The sequence below is a fragment of the Curcuma longa genome, chromosome 6 (genome assembly GCF_044706935.1).
Source record: "Curcuma longa cultivar G26 ecotype Majalengka, Jawa Barat chromosome 6, ITB_CL_G26_1.1, whole genome shotgun sequence".
In the NCBI taxonomy this organism is placed as follows: domain Eukaryota; kingdom Viridiplantae; phylum Streptophyta; class Magnoliopsida; order Zingiberales; family Zingiberaceae; genus Curcuma; species Curcuma longa.
In genome coordinates, this window is record NC_133866.1 from 4034525 (window position 1) to 4056824 (window position 22300).

A 22300-nucleotide genomic window follows, 5' to 3' on the forward strand; every position below is an offset into this window, starting at 1 on the left:
TTCCTTCCCTAGTAGGAAAAGAAACAGAGAATTGTTCATCCATAAGAAGATGAGCTATTATACTTCTAAACCTAGGAATTAAATATGTAAGGCCATTGAGAAATTAATCAAGGCATCAACATAGGCTTGTTCATTGCTAACCCTAAGGGATGAGAACATTGTTTACCTTCAGAGAGTCAATGTGTCAACACAAAAGGTATTATGTTACTAACGTTGGAGGTTTAATCACGTCAAACCAACAATTGCAATCAGCAAGCTAAAGCAACTTGCCATGGCAATGGACCCATTGGGCTCCAACTACAGCTTAAGTTCTTCTATACTATTAAAGTCTGTGATTTAGGATTTGAGAAGCATATAAATAAATTTGTGATGCATCCTTGAAGCTCCAAAAACTCTATTACAGCCTAGAGAGGAGCAAATTGTCATTATCATCCTTTGTGGGATATTCTTCTCCCTCGCCCATTTTTTTATTCATCTAGAGGTTTCTATGTAAATTGTTGCGTTTGGATCTTTATGCAGGGATGTTCGTGATCTGTATCATATTTTGGTAAGAAATATCAAAGTCTCTTAGTTTTTCTTTTCTTGTCTTTTCTATCCATCATCATCCATCCAAATGCAAAAATTGAAGGATCAAATCCAGATTTAGCATCAAATGCCCAATATAGTTAATCCAACAACTAAAACTATTGTTGCTAGTTGCTCTAATTCTAAAAAAATGTTATACTCCTCTTTTTTTCATGTCACTATATTGCTCCATTGCTTGGATTTTCTCTTTAGTCTTCCAGTATAGTTCTTAAGCCATATATGTTACCATTAAGAAGATCAAACAAGTTACATGTTGTAATTGGCCCAAAGTTTTAGAAAGAACTTGTGAATATTTAAATGATGCGGTCACATTTAGAATAGCTAGTTCTAGCTAGAAACTAGGCTGTTCGAAAATCAATCAATATACATGACACTGATATGGTGCAAACAACAATAACATGCTACAGCATCAGTGGAACTCAGAAACAAGCTTATTAGTATCTCATATACCTATAGTTGAAGTCTTAGGATAACAATTTGGAATGGTAACAAAAAAAACAAACTCACTAAAAGTTAAACATAGAACAACGCCAGTTATATATGAGAAGAGAGACAGAAGACAAGAAAAAGTTATTATCTTTGATAAATAGAACTATAATCTTTTAAAGGTGATATAGGTAAAATGTCAGGTTTATTCACTTTGTAAACCAGTAACAGTAAGCATTAAGCATAAAAATTGTCATCCTCCAACATGTTGTGGCGAACTTGAAAGCACTTAGTGAAAATTTTCAAAAGGAACAAGAAACTAGATGGAAGATGAGCATACTGCTTATTTGGGGTCTGGCAAACAACACCAGCAAACAAATATGAGCCTGCCGAAGGTCATAAGCAATTGCACGGCTATACTTCAATTTCAAGAAAAAACATGCGTGAAAAGAAAGTGTAAGGCAAACATGTACGACAACACGCACAAAATCGCCAGAAAAGCAAATTGTCAAACTAAAAGAAAATGAGTCATATCAAATTACTTTAAAATAAGAACTGTGACTAGATCAAAACTAAGCTAGTACCTGCTGAGAATAACAAAAGAGTATTCCTCAAGGCCAATCTCACAGAGACGCCACTACAAAACAGTGAACTATTGTTACGAATAGTCGATTACAACTTGAAAGAGTGCATACCATGCATTAACAAACTCCCAAATGCATTTTCATTTTAATGCATGAAAATGAAAAGGATTCATAGGCATTGGGTACATGTGGAGAAGTGATAAGAATACAAGTATTGTAATTATATTTGCTATAATTTAGATAATTAACTGACAAAGACTGGAGAGATGTATAATACAACTTATATGCTAGTTACGTCACAGTTCAGTTTACATATAAGATCAAGTGGCATGTACCTTCTGGCGCATTGCAATAGCAGCATCAGGAGCATCATTTCTCAGACCACTTTCAAGTCCTTTCAGCAGAAGTGACCTTATATTAGTCAAAGATTGTAAAGTTTCCAGGAGTGACTCAACCCCTCCATTTTCAACAAAACATTTTTCTTGCTGTAATTTCTCTAAATTCTGCAACATTGCAAATAAGTTTACTATTATGATTAAGATAAAGCAACAGTGAACATATGGAAAATGATGGAGATGACTTAGGTGTGATTTAATCCATGTACTTCAATGGACAAAATAAAAGAAATTCATCAAAGTTAAGCAAAAGGAATTTGAAATAAGAAAAAAGTATTTTACTTAGTAACATATAAATAAGAAATGATAGCAAATCAAGGTACGAAAAACTCATGATCAGGTCATCAGACCTTGATATTGCTATGTGATCATTGGTTAAAGTTACCAGATAAATTTTGGACCCTTAGCATCAAGGAGATATTCTGAGTTTGATTTGTGCAACATACAATCTTAAACACTGAAATAATAGCAGATTGTATAAAAACTTAAATAAACTTTCAACTTGATCAATGTGTTGTGACAGATTGTATGTCACTAAAACCAATTGGCATTGATAAATCATGAACTTTGAGGGAAAAGAAACATCTAGAAATTAATCAAGTTTTGTGGATAACAAGATTATTAGTGGCATTCTTTTCTAAGAATGAAAAGCATATGACTAATGAGTGGTGATGTTTGAGTATGTCAAGAGAAATTAAATTACCTTTTTGCTATCCAAAAAGGTATGAAGAGCTTGTAAGCTATTGTCCTCTAAAGACTCTTTGATTGACTCCAGTTGCTCAGTAAGACTGCAAAACAATTAGTTTAATGGAGATCAACTTGTCGGAGAAGAATTTCCAAGATTAATATAGAACAGTTAGTATTTATTGGCTCCTAGTGGCAACTCCTGTTAAAACTTCTAGGTGCTATTGAGTGATTCAGATATAATAGTATGAGCATAGTTGTCAAAATCATGCAATTCACTATTTATATCATATGACACATCCAAAAATGAAAATAATTGTGATGATTTAGTTCAATTCACATGATTTGATACAAATCTTATTTTGCATACTATATAAATCAAAACCCCATCAAAAGTTGAACTTGAGCAATTGAAAAAAAAAATCTAGCTAATCAAAATTTAACCCAATATATTAGAAGTTAAATCAAAATCGTTTTCAAAGAAGGAATAGATTATATGTTATACAATAGAAATACAAAGCTCAAAGAGAGTGAAATCTCAAAGTTAATGATAACACAAAAGAAGAAAAAATTCATCTCATAGTTAAAAAATTGACTAATCACCAAGATGGGAAGAATGTGTCTCGTAACATTGACACACATAATGATAATAATATCGAAAATGATGATGATTCAAAAAGTCAAATCACATCAAAGTGCTCTTCCATTTGATAAGAGTGATTTTTTTATGCCAAGTCATTTGACAATGAAATTTCCTATTGCTCATTTCATTTCAATTCTTAATGGAATGAAATGAAAAATAATTTGAGCATTGCCATCAATATATAAAAGATATTAACATATATATTTTGTTATGATTCAATGTCAACTTCCATCTAGACTATTATTATTCTATTAAATGGAATAGTTTCATTATTTTTCATACTTTTATATCAAAACTATTTCAAATGAAGCAAATTATTTTTAACATACTTCAAATTCTTTTTACATGTTTTATGATTTTTTATATTAGCCTTCCACTTCATAACTCTATCAACAATTTGAAAATTCACGAAAATGATTTATGATGCAACCTTGATTTGATAACCTTAGTCACAAGTGTTAATTTAGTGTTGTATTTATTTGTTAGATAAAGGACTAAGATCTGTAAGTAATGATAGATGAACTATACTGAATATTTAAAATAGATGGATATAAAATTCCTCATGAAAGATGTTTTGATATCTTGGATTTATCAGTCAAGAGTGATTGACAAAGGTATGATTGATAGGATAAAGAATTGGTGGTCAAAATGAAGAGAAGCTTCTGGAGTGATGTGTGATTGACCTGGGCAACTAAGACTGACAGGAAAATATTATGGGGCTATTATTAATGATGTACCCCATCATAATTTCATAAATCAGAGTCTTGGGATATTAGAAAGCACCATGTATTAAAGGTTGACGTAGCTTAGATAGAGAATGCTAAAACGATGATTAAAAAATTATATTTAATCGATTTAATATGCTCTTGCATAGAGCTCAATCAAAGGATAAGATTCAAGTAATTGACCAAATAGTTGGGACAAACACAACTTCATGATGAATGATGATGATACAAGACCACTACTTGACTCTCTTTTCATATAACAATTGAACCATATTAACTGACCAACTGTACATGACTATTCAATAATATATTGATTTGCATTCAATTGAAAGAAGGCATTAAGTTGATATAGGGATAACATCTCAGTCTACAGCCTATAATTCTAATACACTCACAAACCGGATCATTCATGAAAACAAGAAGCAAATAGAAAATCTCAAATGAGATTACAACATATTATACTTGATAAATGTTGAAATGAAACAAATAATTATAGTAGATGAGTTCTTCTCTACCTGAATCAAGTCAGAATAGTAATAAGTTGACTGGCCAATTGCTAGACAGTACTCAACAATGAAGTCGAGATGAAGTGTAGATGAAAACTTTCCATATTTATGAACTTCTAAGAGAGCAAAGAAAATAAAAGTAGTTTCCTAGGAAAGTGAATGAAGGGAATATACCACAAATATCACATTACTCAAAACTCAATAGTGTCAAACCGCACTAAACAATAAAGCAGTCAACGTATCCTAACCTACAATTGGAAATCTGTTCCTACAAGCCCCAAAGCCAATTAGTGAGTATTTAATCTTAACTCATGTGGATCAGCTGCGTGCAACTGTACATATACCAAATTCAGAGGTGCAACTCTAGTTGTGCCCAGTGGCATGTCTTGTCATTAGAAAGTGTAATGAATGCATTTCAAACTTGAAAGCACATGTGCAAGAGAAACACGGTATTTTAATACATGATAATGCTAACCTCCCAGCATTGAAGAAATCTTTCAACTCATTGTAAAATATCTTAAATTGCTCCACAAATGCATCGCTGTATTCTCCAGGTGTCTGGGTGATCCTAGCAAGCATTGCCTCTGTGGCAATCAAATCTTCTGGACCAGCATTTCTGTGAAGCTTGTTTTGAATCGTATGTTTTATTTCTTGCTGTGAACTCAAAAGGTTTTAGTACATGAAGTCAATAAAAGCAATTCCACCAAAAACACAGAGAACCAACCTTCAGATCATGTGGAATATCCCCTCGATGAGCAATATCACGTATACGTGTTAGAGGAACAGAAGCAGTAAATTCTGACTTAAACGAAGGCAAACATGGGTGTATCTTCCTAATCACTAGTACATCCTGTCAATGTCCACATTGCAGGAGAGTCACAATCACAGAAAAATATTAAAAAATTACATGGAATCAGAGTTACAAACAAACATAACGATCCAATTTTATCATGTGATGTCTCTGGATAAAACTTCTAATTAGTCAATTATAACTCTTCTAGGAATAAACATAAAACAAGAATGTAAAGAGATCCACTTCTCAAAACAACGACTAGAATAACCTGAGCTGGTGCATTCTCCATGTAGTTTATCCTTTCAAGTTCACGAAAGATGAGCCTAGAGATCTCTGCATGTCTGTTTGGTCGGTGATGGCCACCATCTTCAAAGCAAGGAATCTGCCCAGTATTGATCCACTGAGAGGCAGATAAGTTAGCTATCTTTGCTTGAACAAGTTATAAGAGAAACAACTCTACCAATTAGCCATGCTACATGGCAGTAGTTGCTTTATGCAAGATATAGCAAGCATTATATTTACAGAATAAGAAATGCTTGAAATACCTTCAGATAAATGGAAGCATATACAAGGGCCTCCAAGCGATTCCCATCCATATCTGTCAAAAGTTCTCGTACAACCTCTAGCTGCATAAGAAACAATATTTACAACATAATCACAGAAACTACAACCTTGAGTCCTTAGTCCTTTTGCTGGGAAAGGAAATGAAGACAGAATGTAAAGAGAGCATCTAAACCACTCCGTGCAGATAATTCAGAAAGGAAATTATCACTTCCATCATAAAGTATACTGTCTTTTGATAATGTTCTATACTTTCTTACATCCATTTATGCGCAGATTTCAGATTTCGTCCAATTAGAAGAAAACTGTCATGCTTCCTTCTATCCCTGGTCAACAAGTATACCACAAATAGAGGTAAATGATGGAAATATGAATAGAAGAAAGCTTTTGAATTGCTTCAGACATCATCTTGTCTCATTAGTCACACTTCCATAAAGCATGAAGAGCATGGCCCGGCAGATACAATTTGGTACCATGAGAATTGGGCTTTAAATAATGGACCTAATGATAATAGTAATATGAATATTCAAACAGTCCAACTCTTGCATAGAGCCCAAAGGCACTATCCACCTTAGAGGATGATGTGCCTTATTGCCTTCTAAGTGATGTTCAAGCAAGATTTGAATGCTAGAAATTAGAAGTAGGAATCTCAATTACATTTAGTCAAAAATATGGTATGTTACTCCAGCATGCTTCATAATGGGTACCATAAGTACCGGAGTACCAACTCTTTAAAAGGTTTATGCTTACACACAACAAAAAAGACAACTAATAGAGCTCTTTAAGCTTCATTCCCAACTTCCACCGTGATAATCTTCAACGATGAAAGCAAAGAGGAAGGACTCATTGATGAAACAGCCAACAAGAAGAAGCTCGATAAAGGAAGTGCCACCAATCTATATATATATATAAAAGCTATGTTCAACAGCTGCCCCTCTATATTTTTGTCAAATCTGCAATCAAGCTATGGTTTAAATAACCAATTATCATCCATATAAGATGACATCATATCCCTCTCCCCTGTCAATTGTTCAAATTGTTTCCCCTTTTATCACCCCTCCACTAACTGCTCACTATTTTCCTTACATTTTATCCTCTATTGCTTCATCTTCACTTCATGAATTCTCCAACTTTCGATTCCTTTTGCATATTGCAATGAGATTTATTGCATTAATTTTGAGTTTGTTATTTTTCCTAAATGTCCAATTTCCGCTGTTTTTATCATGTTTAATTCAGCAAATATGAGGGTGTTCGTGTGTTTTATTTCCTTTATATATGTCTGAAGTCTTGGCGCAATGATAAAATTACTACCATCTGACCTTATGGACACGAGTTCGAGTCACGAAAACAGCTTCTTGCAATGCAAGATAAGACTGTGTACAATAGACCCAATGGTTTGACCCTTCCTCGAGACCCTACATTAGTGGGAGTTTCGTGCACCAGGTTGCCCTTTATATGTCTGTACATGATCTATGGGTGGTATGGTTTTTTTTTTTGAGTAGAAAGAGAAGGCTAGGATGTGGTAGACTTCCCTTGTCCTCTCTATCATAGTATTCTTTCCCTCTCCAACTATTATTAGAGAGAGTATATAGAGATTTCAATTATTCTTCCAACTATTTCATTGTTTAGAAAAAAAAAAGGTTTCTCTTTCAACTACTAATTCCAATCTAAAGGATCACTTATGAAACTACGAACTCTAAGCCTAAAGTAATGTATGACAACAAAGATATTATAGCACCTAGCTAAGGCAGTGCTCATTGTGGCCAACACCGATTGCCCAAGTTGGTAAGTGTTGCGGGATGGATTGTCTTCTTCCTCCAAAAAGAATAATTTGTATGACAATATGGACAATATGGCATATGCTACTCTACCCGTTCTACCAATGATTTTGAATATTTAACTCAAAATTATAAATTAAATTATTTAATTTAGTCAATAGATTTTTGAACAATAATAAACATTTAATAGTATTTCATTAATAATAATTACATATCCTAAATAATACTATTTTCTTTTTGTAAAGTTAGCTTCAAATACTAATAATATAAGTGATTTTGATTGGAAATCTATGAAATCCAAATTTTTGAAAAATAATAATATATTTCCAACTAAAGTTCTCATAGCATTAAAATATTTAAATTATATTTTAACTGTGTTGATACATTTAGTAACTAGGAATTTATATTCCTATAGAAATTCAAATAATTTAAAGTTATTATCTATAGACTAAACTAATATAATTGAAGTAGAAGTCAAAAAATTCAATACCTAGTTAATATAAAGTCGGAAACAAGTACGGATAGTTACTTTACCTTGATTATTTGAATCATTGAAATTCAATACCTAGTTAATCTAGAATACTTTAAATAATCAGTCCTTCTAGAAGGAATAGATATTTCCATTTGTTTTCCAGCATATTCACTTTTGTTTTACTTTGTTGTTGAATAATCAAGAGAGAAATCAGCATTCTATTCTCCTTTGAATAACCAGCAAAACTAGCAATGAATGAACATATAATTTCAAACACCAAGCATCGTAAATGGCTGGCTACCGAAGAAAGTAAAAGTAGACAATCCTGATTTAGGAATATGTACCTTGCGCCACCAATTCCTAGCAGATCGATCACCTTCCACCAATCTCAAAGCGACACTATCAAGACCGTCCGTCCTCCATACCCTCTGCGTCTCCCTGCTCCTATGCTCGTTGGATCGCATAAATGATGCCGACTGGCCTTGCCACTGATCGACGAAAGGGCTCGCTTCCACCTCCGAGTCCAAACCACCTTTTTCAACCAAAGACTCCTTACCATCCCCACCGTCTAATTCTTCACTTTCCTCCGCTGCAGCAATCCTCTGCAATTCCAAGGCCTCACCCGTCTCGTTCCAGCGGCAAACCATACTGAAACGCCCTTCCTCGGGAAACACCAGAACCCGGTTATCTCCGCTCTCCCACACCACATCCTTCTTCCCTCCCGACAAGATCACGAACTTAAACTCCACCGACTCGCCGCCTCGAACTTCCAGGTCTCGGGCCCATCCGTCGGGCGTCCACTCCATCGCTACGTGTTTCTCCCACGATCCGAGCTCCTCGGTCGATCCGACGACGCCGACGTGCTGGCCGAACTTGACCTGGTGAGCGAGCAGAACGCGGATGCGGATCTTCCTCCGCGTCCCCGATTCGCCTGAATCCCTCTTCTTCTCCTTGCTCCTGCAGACAAAACCAACAAGGGCCGCTCGCCGTAAGCCTTTATCGCAACTTGCCTTTCGATTTCCGGTGCGGGAAGAAGGGCTCACCTCTCGACGGATGTAGCGGCGGTAGCGCGGCAGTAGAAGCGACGAGGAGGGTGACGAAGAGGGGGAGATCGGTGGGGGAAGGGAAGGCCGCGAGGAGGCGCCGCCATGAGGGAGGAGGGCAGGGGATGGGAAGGCGATCGGAGGAGTGTGTTGAAGGGGCGGAGAGAGGTCATGGCGATGGCTGGATCGGAGGTCGGAAGGAGGTGGAGGGTATTTATAAGCGGAACGGACGGTGAGGAAGAGACGCAGGAGCGACGAAGTGAGGAAGTGTGTGTGGATTGGCCGCGTACGGTTCGAGTTATCGTGGAGAAAGCACGTGAGTCACCCGACTTAGCGATCATGGTCACGGGACAGTTGTCGACGTGTAAAGTGCCAAATTATCGATCCAAAAATATTTATTCAAATTAAAATTATTTGTTATTTGTATTGAAAGGATAAAAAAATTAAAAAAGGCATCGTTTTTATTAGAATGTAGATATATAACATTATAACCACTATAATTTATAATTATTATAATAAAATTTATTATTATACTATAATCTTACTTCAATTCTATCCCTATTAATAATATGTGTTAGAGTAATTATAATTTGTAATATCAATATTTCAATTCTCATCAATATTGATTAAATTTTCACATACATGATACTCCCAATAGTTTCACAAGGTTCGATCATATATAAGAAGATAAATTAAGAAACTGTAATTAGCTATTACAAGGGAGAGCATTATCTATGTCAACACCCTTATCCACTACATATCATGTTATAGTAATTATGAATTGTAGCTGCTATAATATGATAATTTATTTTTATCAATACTAATCGGCTACGGGATCATAATTAAGACTATTATATAATTGTAAGCTACGGAATCGTAACTAGTTATAATTATATAATAGTTACGAAATCATAATAGTTATAATTATGTAGCAACGATTACTATATAATTATAATAGTTATAGAATCATAATTATTATAATTATATAATAGTTATGATCACGTAGCTATTACAATAGCATTAAAAATTTAAAAATAAAATATAAAGAAATTGAAAAGATTGCTCTTTCAATAATAAATAAAAATGTGGTGCCCTGCTATATTTTTTTTATTTTTATCTTATATTATATCGATTTAGTTGAAAATACTTGTCTGTGTATAAAATACCAAATTATCTATTTAATTTTTTCTATAAAAATATATATTTATTCATTTTCTTCTTTTTTTAGATTTTATTTGTTTTTCACGTGCAAAATGATGATATTACCTTATCACAAATGTCAAATAATCTTATCTTACAAAATAATTTTCAAATAGAAAGTTTTAACAAAGTTTTTCAATGATAAACATCATAAATTTTGACTAAATATAGATCTCAATAGCTCATCTAAATTAAAAACAAAATACGCATATTCGTCTATCTATCGGTGTCTTCTTCTCGAAATGTATCGCGATCATCAATCATTTCACTTGGACAAATATAACGCAAAGATAACTCAAAACTTCATCGACAAATCGACCCACGACAACGCCAAAACCAACACTAATGGACCTAGAAAAATCTAACCAATCTAACACTATATCTCACGCAAGATCTATTAGATACAAAACAAGATTCCCTTTATTTCAATAAAAAAACATTATAGTAAAATAAATAAATAAATAAGCCACGTCGATAAATCGGCGGGTAGCGTAGAGGGTGGGCCCACTGGGCCAGCCCAAACTCTCCCTCCATGTGAGAGTGGCTCCCACCGTCTCGTCGCGGGCCCACCTGGCGCCGACGGGCGGCGTGATGGCGGGGCCCGCCTTCCTGCTTTCTCGTCCAAATCCGACCGGTTCAGAATATTCGACCGGTTGGGCCGTCCGGTCTGACCCGGAGTTGAACTGCACTAGCTGCATCCATGGGAGGACTATAAATTCCCTCTCCTTCTTCACTCTCCGCCACCACCTTCTTCTTCTTCTCCTCCTCCTTTCTTCTTCCTCAGCTCTTCGTCAGTGTCTCCCATGGCTTCCGTGGTGAGTGTCCACTAAAAATTGTGGTTCTTCTTCAGCCGTCTTATATGTTTGATTTGCAGGTCGAATCAGCTCCGGTCCTGGTTGAGGAACCACCTGCTCCCGTCGCGGCCGATCCAGAGCCAGAGCCAGCCGCCGAGGTCGAAGCGGCCACTGAGGAGGAGCCCAAAGAAGAAGAAAAAGAAGAAGAAGAAGAAGCAGCGGTGGCTGCAGCGGAAGCAGAGGAAGCAGCAACGGAAGAGGCTGAGACGGAGGATCCGGCCGCCGCGGAGCCTGAGGAGGAGCCCGCCGAAGAGCCAGCCGCCGAGAGCGAACCGGCGGAAGCTGAGCCGGAGGCCGCCGTTCTGGAGGCTGAGGAGGAAGCGCCGGCCGAGGAGGAGGCGGAGGCGGAGGCGGAGGAAGAGGCGGCGCCGGCCGAGGAGGCTGCGGAGGCCAGTGATGAGTAAGTAAGTGGATCTGCGTCATGGTCGACGTAATAAGAGTTTGTATTAAGCATGATGATTAATAGTTAATGGCGATAATTAAAGTGTGTTTAGTGGGTCTGTTATTGGTTAATGTGTGTGTGCATGAATTGTTGATGGGAGATTAGATATTTAATGTCTGCGATTAGTATTATAAAGAGTTTTCTTTCTTGAATTTGTTGGTCGATGCTATATCATGTTAATGCTATTAGACTTTAATATAATCATTATTACCGACTAATTTTAAGTTAATTAAGAGATAGAATCAAATTCATTCAAAACAAATCTCTCTTTATGATAATTCCTCCCACTTCATGATCTAAACTTTTAATTAATTAATTAATTAATTACATGACTTAGAATCAAATTCATTCAAAACAAATCTCTCTTTATGTCCTTTACATGATTTAGATGTCCTTTCATTTTCATCCTTCCTATCACACACAAAGTGATAGAGACCTCATCCTTTATCCTCTCCCTAATTTTAATGAATTCCATTTCACTTTGCAACTAAGGCCTTGTTTACTAGAAAGGATATAAAGGGGAGTGATGCGGCTGCCCTGCTCCCGACAGGTCCCAATTGCTTTGCAACCACTTGCACGTCAACACGAATTAAAGGGCGTCGGTGATGGTCGGCATGATCCCTCGACGTTCAAGTTAGTCCTGAACTCGAGAGTAGAGTATATGCACCATACCCACTTCTGAAATGACTGACTCCATGTATCACCATCTGGTCACCATCTGGTCTACAACATGTTTTGTTGATTGCCACCTAGTAATTGTATTTAGTGGCGGTTACTAATAGTCGTCATTCTATCAGTTGCAACTATCAAGGATGGTTGAAGGTGTTACTCGAAGGGATTTGACTTTGTAGGATATTCTCAATTGGGGATGCCCATAATATGTTGGTTTTATAAGGATATTCTTAGTCAGAGATAATATGTACCATAGCATGTACTGGAGTGAAAGGATGTTCTTAATTAGGAATGTTCCTATAGTATGTGTTAGAGTGAAGGGATGTTCCCTTAACATATACTAGAGTGAAGGGATATTCCCAGTTGGAAATGTTTCCATGGTGTGCTAGAGTAAATAGATGTGTTTTTATAATATGTATTGAAGTGAAGGAATATTTTATGGTCAAGATTGTTCTCATGCTAGCATGTACTGGAGTGAAGGATATTTCTCTTTCGTCATGGTTAATTGTAGCTTCTCAATTTATCTCCTCACAGATGGTCGTGGGTCAACCGTGTAGGGTCACTGAGGTGACGAATTCCACCTTTTATAGAAGGAGTAAAGGATATTCTCAATTGAGAATGCTCCCATAACATATATGGAAGTGAAGGGATATTTTCGATTAGGAATGTTCTCATAGTATGTATTTAAGCAAAAGGAAGTTTTCATGGTCCACTCATCATCTCTTCCTTTGTTTACTAGAGAAGATCAATAGCATTTTAAATTTTTATAAGATATATTAAATAATTATATAAATATTCTCTAAAAAATATTAAAAAGAAAAAGTGATGTAAATTATGTCATGAATATTTTTCAAAAGAATATATACGTTATAGATTTTAAATTGTATTTCTTCAAACAATTATAAAAATAATAAAATATTTTATTTAAAAAGTATTTAAATTTTGTAAATTAAAGATAAATTATTTTTTTTCAAAGAAGAACTTAGTTATAATAAAAAATAACTTTTTGGCTAAAACTAAAGAGTGGTGATACACAACATAAAATCGTAGCATGACATTCACATTGGCAGCTGGCCCCACTGGCATACAGTAGAACCTACTACATGTAATTGTGAGTGTCATGCTACAATTTCATACTACCACTCAAAACTGAATATGTAGGAATTTTATTATATATTATTTTAGTTACTTAAAATGGATAAACGGAACTTGAGGTCACTTTGAAATAAATTACACATGGAGTCTTATATTTAAAAACAAAATAATTATAAAAAAATTTAAAAAATCTAAAATAGATTAAATATATATTTAAAAACTAGATAAATATTTTTTTAGATTTTTAAAATAATTATTTTTTGAAAAAAGTTCTCTTTCTTTTTTATTTTTAGCTTAACACGTGGATTGGTACAATCTATAAGGATAATTTGATATAAAAGATTTAACAAGATACTCTTTTTATAATAGTTTTTTTTTTAAAAATGTTCCTTTTAAATTTTTTTTTAGATTTTAATAAATCTGAACCACACATCTTTACACGTGGCTCACCAACCCCCAAAAGGACTAGGAAAAATAGAAAAATAATAAAAAAAATTAATTACAATAAAAAGAGAGCTAGACATATTTAGAAAAACTATACATATCGAATGAAATGAAAATATTCCCCACTCTTTCCGGTTTTAGTTAATCTGTGATTCACACACTCATTCCCTGGGGCCCACTGAAAGAAGACCATGGACCCGACCCACTTCTGGACCCGACCTAGTGACGGTCGAGTGGCACTCTAAATGTTCCAAACGAGCGACGCTATTCGTGTTCAGCGCGTGGTCCCCAAGGCGAGTGACGATGGGTAATTGTAGCAGGCGAGTCGACTTCCTGGTCTCGGATCCTGTCCAACGGCCGTTCTCATTTGAGAATCAGTCTCCTCATCCAACGGTTGAGATTTTATAAAATTGAATGGCTGATTCGAAGGGCAGTATCGTAGTTCTATGCTCTCCAAAGTGCATTTAAGTAAATGGATCGAAAGAGCTCGAGTTATTCCAACGGTTTCGAGGACTGCGTTTTCTATCTATAAATACCTTCTTGCTTCTTCTTGTTCAGTCGTCCTTTCCTTTCCTCTTCTTGTTGCTTTCGGGAAGCTTCGATCTCGCAATGGCGGCGGCGGCGAGTGAAGCGACGAGTCAAGCGGCTCCGTACGGGATGAAGTTGCAGCTGTTGATTCCTGGGGCGAAGGCTGAGGCGGCGGTGAAGTTCTACGGAGACGCTTTCGGGGCGGTGGAGCTTCGGCGGGTGTGGTACCCGATACGCGAGTCTCAGCTTCCTCGCATCATCGCCGCCGAGCTAAAGATCGGTTCCTCTGTTCTGCTCGTCAGCGATCGATTTGGCGAAGGGTAAGCAATAAGCCACTTTAATTTTATCCCCCTTTTCTTGCTTTCCTCTGCCATTTGAACGCGAAGCGTGTGCCGTCGACAGAGCCGAGAACGGAGCTGCGCCTCCCTTCCCCGGGATCGCTATCTGGATCGAAACTGAGGACGCAGATGAGGCGGTAAAGAGGGCGTTAGCTGCCGGTGCGGAGCTCGTTAGCGAAGTGGCGGATAGTGATTTCGGAGATACCGTCATCGGGAAGGTGAAGGACCCGTACGACTATGTCTGGGTCATCGAGTCCGTGCCGAAGATCGAATTCATAGAAATGGATTCATCGGATTCGTCCTAGCCGATTCACTACCTCTTCATACAAGAACTTTTTCGAAGCATTCATCGAATGGATTCGAATCATATGAAATAATAGCAAGCACTTTTGATTTGCTACATCAAGGTTGATGATCAAATCATTTCCTAAAATTTTCGATTCGCCTAAACATTCTTCGTCTGCAGGAGTACTATGTGATTTGGGAAACTCTAATCAGAGATCGACCATTTTAAATTGTTCTTTGCTTAAGATTAACCGTTTTGATCTATTGCTATTCTGTTTGTATTAATATCAGCAGCTTGGATTCCATGTGTGCAATATATGCAAGTTAAGCACCAAGACAAGACACCCCCACAAACTGTGAAGGAGCAGCAGAAGGTATGGTTCCTTCTTACGATTAAGTCTGCTCTAACTCTTTCAATGATTTAGTAAAGCATTTTGAATGGTCGAGCTTAGATGATGAGTTTACTAGATCGAGCATGATGCTATGTGGAACATCGACCTCATTGATAATCAATCATCAAGCTTGGAAATGGATTCGAGGACCCTTGATATTAATTAATGCATTTTGGGTTTGTTTCTAAAATAATTTGATAGTGATGATACAATCTACCTTCTAGGTGTTGAGTGTTACCTTAGGAGCTCCATGCCAGTACTTATAATTAGGTGATTCAGGACTTAGGTAAACTGATTACTTATTGACCTAGATAGGCAATTTGTTTGAATAGCTTTGACGTACTAGTAACATTGTTGTGATTTAGTGGTCTTTAATCTAACTTATAGAATGTAAGGAAGACTTAGAGTTTTTATAAGATGGTCGAGGTAACTTAAGATTTTTGATAGGTCAACTTGAAGTATCTCCAAGGATTGGATTACTAGATGATGCAAATTTAGGAGTGTCAATTCGGATGAGTTAGATGTGTTTGAGTCGAGTTGAACAATATAATCCACTGTCAGCTGCTCAAAACCATTAAATTTTCACTTCAGCAGGAAAAAGGAACCAAAAACTCAAATCATGCTTGTTCCTATCTGAAACCAACAACAGTTCAGACAAGCAGCAGAGAAATTAAATATGTTTCAAGGTAGTTTTTTTTTAATTACTGTTTATGATGCGGCACAAATTCGTCGCCTAATCTGACGTCGATCTAGTTAACATCGGAAACATATTTTATTTGAATGCAACGGATTTGTCATCGTCTCAACATCGTCTGTGAAATCTTGATCCTAGGAAAAAGAGGAAACAAGAAGTAGATCTTCCATAGGAATTATGGGGAAAATATCATACACTCTTTATCAATAGGAATCAAAGAACTTCTCCTATGTTTGAAAAAAAAGGAAGAAATTCAGATGGAATTAGATACCATAAATTTTTTAATACCATCATTAATTATACTATTAATAGAGACATGCTGTCCAACCCTAATAGGTTATTGGTCTTGCCTCAACATGCTGCAGTGAATAAAAGATCATCTTTATTTTTTTAATTCAAAATTGTTGTTGTATTTTGTCCCATTGAATGCAGAAATGGATTCCAGCTCAATCAATGGTGGAAAAACTAAGAAGACAGCTTCAAACTTCCACTTAATTAAACATATGTTTCTGACTTCCAGCTGAAATAGATGCAACCAAAGATCATATGTTTTGACAATAAGCAATTCGATTTGATTTATAAAAAATAGCTTTAGTTTATCAGGATCATACAAAACATGTGTTATTCCTTCATCAACCTACCAAATTTTCCTCTGAGTTCTTCTTCATCAGCTCTAATGCAGTCAGTTAGTTTGGGTCTTCTTCCTCTACTTGTTTCACACACATTCATTGATTGGTAGGTAGATATGTACAAAATGCATCTGTATCCTAAGCAATCACACACATGATTCAATTCAGTCGGTTCGGAGAGTTCGGGAGGAGAATGGTGCCTCCTGGCTCTGCGGGAACTCGGCCTGAACGATGTACCGGAGGTCGTCTTCCCAGAGATTTGCAAGCTGCAAACAAGTTCACCAAGTTTGGGGTCAGTCAGGTTATTCTTGAATTTGTGTCCAAAGCATTGCATTATCATTACATGATTGATCGATCCATCGATAGGAAACATCGAATCCAGCTGGTTCTGGCAAACTTGAGAGGTGGCTGAGCAAAAGAGAAAGCTGAGGTTGCCATGTCTAATGGAAAGGCTTGCTGTGGCAATGGTACATGAGCTTGATGCATCTAAACCACAAGACAATTCAAACATGATGAACATATCGAATGAACGAACGAACGAACGAACGAAGAGTGTTACTTCTTTCGAGAGGAGAGTCTCCATGTCGAACTCGAGTTGGGGATTCAAGGTGGCCAGCTTCATGGACAAGAACTGAAACCAGATGAACACAATTTTAGTTAAACAGGAAGTCTGGTTTTGCTGATTGAAAGAAATTGGGGAGTTCTACCTCGACTTGCCGCTGCAATGACTGCACATAGTTGATGATCTCATCGAGCATAACAGCCTTTCCTGTGACCTTCAATTCAAAGGCACAAGAACGATTTAAATGTCTGGAAAATATTGGAAATGTTAGCAAAATTCTACCTTGTTGCAGCCTGGCACAAGATCTTGCAGTAGCTTCATCCTCTCGCTGATCTTCTCTCTTCTGACCTGGTGAAGAAGAAGAAGAAGAAGACATTAATGGCGGAAGCACTATGGCACAGCAAGATGAGTTCTTTGCTTACCCTCTCGGCGAGGCTATGGCTATCGGTGGCTTGCCCTCTTCTTGCCCTGACATGGATGTAGTCCTTGGGCGGCTCCGGCGGCTTGGCATTGCCGTCGTCGCTGCTGTTCTGTTCGGTCTTGGGGTTGACGGGAGCATCCTTGTCGGCGCCGCTGGCTTCCGCTGGTTTGCTTCTCTTTGAATCAGAATTTTCCTCCTGCGGAAGGTGAATGAATGAGTTCGCAGAAATTCGATGCCTCGATGAAAGATTCGATTTTGGGGCTTGCCTCGGGAGGATCCATGGCGGGGGAAGATGACGGCGCCGCTTTTCCTTTGCCCTTCGGAGCCGCTTTCCGCTTCCGCCCTAACTTCTCCGACGCCGACGAAGGCTCCGGCGACGACGACGACCCTGCCATCACCGCGTAGGATGCTGCTACCTCCTTCGCCAGAGACTGTCTGCTGGAAACCCTCGAGAGCTGGCCTGCCTCAGCGGCGCCGAAGCAGGAGAACCTTGCAGCTCTCTCCGCGAACCCCTGGTCGGCGGCGAACGGCGCGGTTAACCGCGCGGCCGCCACTTGGTTCACGAGCATGCCCTGCTGCTGGTGATCCTCCCCGGCGAGATTGAGCTTGGGGGGAGAACTGAGCGGCGTGCTGTAGTAGGAAGCGTGCGCGCTGTGGTACCGCGAGGAAGGGGAGACGTTCCCGGAGTTGCAGATGCTGCCGAGCCGTCCGATGAGCTCGCGAATGACCACGCTGTCGTTGCCGTCCGGAGCGTTGGACGACGGCGACGAGACGAGGGAGCTGAGCGCCGACTCGAGCTGCTGCGCGTAGGCCTCCTGGTGCACAGGCTGCTCCCACCCGAAGCCGACGAAGGAATGCGGCAGATGCTCACCTCCGGCGGAGGCGTTCACCTCCGGCAGCAGACCCGCGTGCGCCGACTTCCAGCCGCCACCGAAAAATCGCTCCTTTTCCATTCCCGACACCGAAAACCGCCGCGAGAAGCAGGAAAAAGGGGAAAAGGCGAGATATTTAAGCTCGGAAAGACGACGACGACGACGAAGAAGAAGAAGGATGGAGAAGGAGGTGGCGGAAGAAGGAAGAGAGCAGAAGAGAAGAAAGCGAGGAGAAAGGCATGGCTGTTGACCTCGGAGCATATATAGAGGAAGGGAGGCGAGATAGAGTCACCGCAAGAGGCGGTGACAGGATGCCGGGCTTTGGACGCCAGCGGCGAGGCGGAGGAGGCGTATGTGCCCCTCCACCAGCGGTAACCTTTTATGGGGATTTGCTCAGCTTCGGGTAAAGAGAGGAGGAGGAAGAAGACGAAGAAGAAAGACTGATACAGTTAGTTTTGGTAAAAAAAAAAATAAAGGGAAAAATTAATATTTTTTATATATTTATTTAGTATTATTCTTAAAAGGGTGTCACTCACTTAAAGGTACTAATTAAAACAATGACTTTTCAAACTTTAGAATGTGACATTTTAAAATCATTTATAAAGTTTAACAATTATTAATGAACTTTTATTATTTATTAATATAATTATGCCACTACTTGACAATATTAGTGCTTCTAAATTAATATGAAAACTTAGTCCTATTAAAAAAAATTAATTTCCTTAAAAAAAAAAATAATTGATAAGGTACTTTAAAAAAATAGAATTCGTCATTTCAATAATCCTATACGATCGGTCTCACGATCATTTATGAGGAGATAAATCAATATCAACAAGTTGCAGTTGGCCATGACTGAAGAAGGGCATTATCTCAACTTTATCGAAATTAAACTTTTGTCCACTTCAATAAGTCTGTTCATTATAACCAATTCAATTATGCCTCGGGAATTTACACGGAGTGCATAAATGAAAAAATTATAATTTAAACTTGATGAATAGGATAGAAATAAAATTTTGAGTATATTTCATTTTAAATTTATTCAATAGATGAATAAGAAAGATTATTTATTTTTGAGATTAGTGATTAAACTAAAATTAAGTTTATTTTTTTATACAAGATATCTGAATTTTAAGAGTAATTAATTTTTAAATGTAGAGTTTGATTTCATATTTTACGTATCTATATCAGATAAAGTAAAAAATAAGATGATTATTAATTTTAATAAAAATTGAAATATTCATCTCAACGGTCCTCACATGATCGATTCCATGATTATTTATAAGAAGATAAATCAAAAAATTATAATTGATTATGATGAAAAAAAAATATTATTTTAACTTTTATCCATTTTAGTAAATCCACTAGATAGTTACTAACATTCACCCTCCGAGCATCACAACAATTAAAACTATTGTACAATAGTTTAGGGTACACTTCCACCTAATTCATTACTTTTTGTTTTAGCTTTCCATCTTGTGGAGCAACGATCACATTTTTAAATTCTACGGCTATGGCTATGTCCTTTTCCAATCACGTGAAAGTGGAGGAAAAACTAACATTTTATTTGATTGGATATCACTTTTTAAATTTGTCTTTTAAATTTTTTAAAAAATATTTTTAATTTCTATTTTATCCATCTTCGTATATATATATCTATTTTAATATTTTCATTTTTGTAATTTTAATCTTTTATTCATATATTCAAACCATAATTTAATATATTCAACTCTATATAACATAATAGATCTATAAACTTCCTTTTAAATATTAAAAGTACTCTATAAACAAAAAATATCTAATATATTTTTTATTTTAACCCTCCTATTTTTATTTTATATAAGATATTTCTTTCAAAAAAATATTAAATACTTAAAACTCTTATTTACAAATAACAAGTCATCTTTTATTTTAACAATTATCTCATTACATCTAATATTAAATATTTAAAACTCTTATTTACAAACGACTAGTCATCTTCTATTTTAACAATTATCTCATTACATTTAATATTAAATACTTAAAACTTTTATTTACAAACAATTAGTCATCTTCTATTTTAATAATTATCTTATTACATCTAATATTTCTAAATTTAATTTTATATATTCTATCTTTACTCTACTAAACCTAAAACTTTTCACTTTCAGCATTTTCTATCCAGATTTGAATTTAACATTTATTTTTTTACATATCTCATTTATCAAAATAATATTATCTACCTCACTTAAAAGAATAATAAACATATTAAAATTTAAATTCTAAATGAGAGATCAAGTTTTTGGTGCACATGCATGAATTATACTATGAATTTATTTGATAAGAAGAATTTACCTCTTAGATTAATAAGTAAAATTTTGATACTTGAATTAAAATAAAAAATAAAAAATGTTGAGCTAAAATTAAACTATTGAACAAAAGTTTAGGGTACACTTCCACCTAATTCATCACTTTTTTTAAGCTCTCCATCTTGTGGAGCAATGACCACATTTTTATATTCTATGACTATTGCTATGTCCTTCATGTTTCCAATCACATGAAAGTGGAGGAAATTAAAAACAACATTTGGTTTGATTGGACACCATTCAAATAAAAAGAAAGAATGTTCATTCTCTCAATAATCATAGTGTTTTAATCAAATGACTTAAGATTATATTTCATTCATTATTATTATTTATTTTAATCAATAGCCTGCCCACCCTAAATTGAACTTCGCCTAATTAATCATGAAGGTAAACAATCTTTTCTCTAGCTTGCCTATCGAGTAAATTTAACACACTTAGTTGTTTGATATAATTATGAATAGGTTAATAGGGATTAAAGAAATAATTTCTTTCATAAAAAGGGTTAAGCATTCCTCCCTTATGAGCAAGGATGGATCTAGGAATTATACGTGAGCTGGGCTTTAGATGTGAAAGGGGTGAGTTAAACATCAAAATAAAATGAACAAATAGAAAAAGAAAAAGAAAGAACACGTCAATTCTCTTTGATGTCAAATTATAAACTATAAATATCTATGTAAAATTTTTTTGGATTAGACTAGAATCCAAGACAATCCTATCTTAGATCCGTACGTCTGTCTTATGAGCTAATCAATCATTGCATTTATCTTTATAAAAGATTCCACATTGATAGAACATTTATTCTTTATTAACAAATATAAAATTTAATGTCTAAATTGCCTTTTGAAGGGCTATTATAGCTAGCTATCATATTTTTAGTCATTTAGGAGTGGTTTTCTTAATCACCATAATAATGATCTAAAACCATTTAATTTCTATCTTTATCAAAAGAATATTAATTTGTCACGATTCACATACCAAACAATATTCCTCTTGATTTGATCTCTATCTTCTAATGAAATCAACAACAACCCTCAATGTGTAGGCAATCATTAGCCAAATAAATTTCAAGGTGGCTAGTCTTATTTTATATATATAATGGATGAATCATTAATTGAGGCCACAACAATTAACTCGAGTTTAGTGATAATAGAAATGTGAATCTTGATTTCCACCACAATTTAATTTACTTTTGATTCTTGAAGAACATATTGAAGCAAATTAAATGTTCCATTGTTCATGGTCAAAAAGTGGTAACAAAGTTGGAGTTTACTTTGATTACATCAAGTGTAAGAATCTAAGGATTATAGGGTAATAGCCATTAATTAGGTAGACTAC

The 22300-nt window shown here is 36.2% G+C and overlaps 3 protein-coding genes and 1 pseudogene across 3 annotated transcripts in view; 2 read left to right on the forward strand and 2 right to left on the reverse strand.

Moving 5' to 3' along the window:
- LOC141830727 (phosphoglucan, water dikinase, chloroplastic) overlaps nt 1-9392 on the reverse strand; it is a 28757-nt gene extending 19365 nt beyond the window's left edge. The window contains exons 1-9 of the mRNA XM_074718152.1: nt 9196-9392; nt 8497-9109; nt 5887-5967; nt 5610-5741; nt 5273-5398; nt 5024-5202; nt 2694-2778; nt 1931-2098; nt 1596-1648 (exon numbers count right to left, since the gene is read on the reverse strand). Of these exons, the coding sequence (XP_074574253.1) occupies nt 1596-1648; nt 1931-2098; nt 2694-2778; nt 5024-5202; nt 5273-5398; nt 5610-5741; nt 5887-5967; nt 8497-9109; nt 9196-9368 (1610 nt within the window). The 5' untranslated portion in view covers nt 9369-9392. The remainder of the gene's footprint in view (nt 1-1595; nt 1649-1930; nt 2099-2693; nt 2779-5023; nt 5203-5272; nt 5399-5609; nt 5742-5886; nt 5968-8496; nt 9110-9195) is intronic.
- Nucleotides 9393-11136: 1744 nt separating this feature from the next.
- On the forward strand, nt 11137-11843 carry LOC141830980 (uncharacterized). Its single transcript, XM_074718432.1, has 2 exons — nt 11137-11210; nt 11270-11843. The coding sequence occupies exons 1-2, from the start codon at nt 11199-11201 to the stop codon at nt 11651-11653; spliced, it is 396 nt and encodes a 131-aa protein (XP_074574533.1). The 5' UTR covers nt 11137-11198; the 3' UTR covers nt 11654-11843.
- Nucleotides 11844-14511: 2668 nt separating this feature from the next.
- On the forward strand, nt 14512-15073 carry LOC141830455 (uncharacterized protein At5g48480-like). Its single transcript, XM_074717890.1, has 2 exons — nt 14512-14750; nt 14833-15073. The coding sequence occupies exons 1-2, from the start codon at nt 14512-14514 to the stop codon at nt 15071-15073; spliced, it is 480 nt and encodes a 159-aa protein (XP_074573991.1).
- Nucleotides 15074-16760: 1687 nt separating this feature from the next.
- On the reverse strand, nt 16761-19005 carry LOC141830726 (transcription factor bHLH78-like; annotated as a pseudogene).
- Between the last annotated feature and the right edge of the window lie 3295 nt (nt 19006-22300).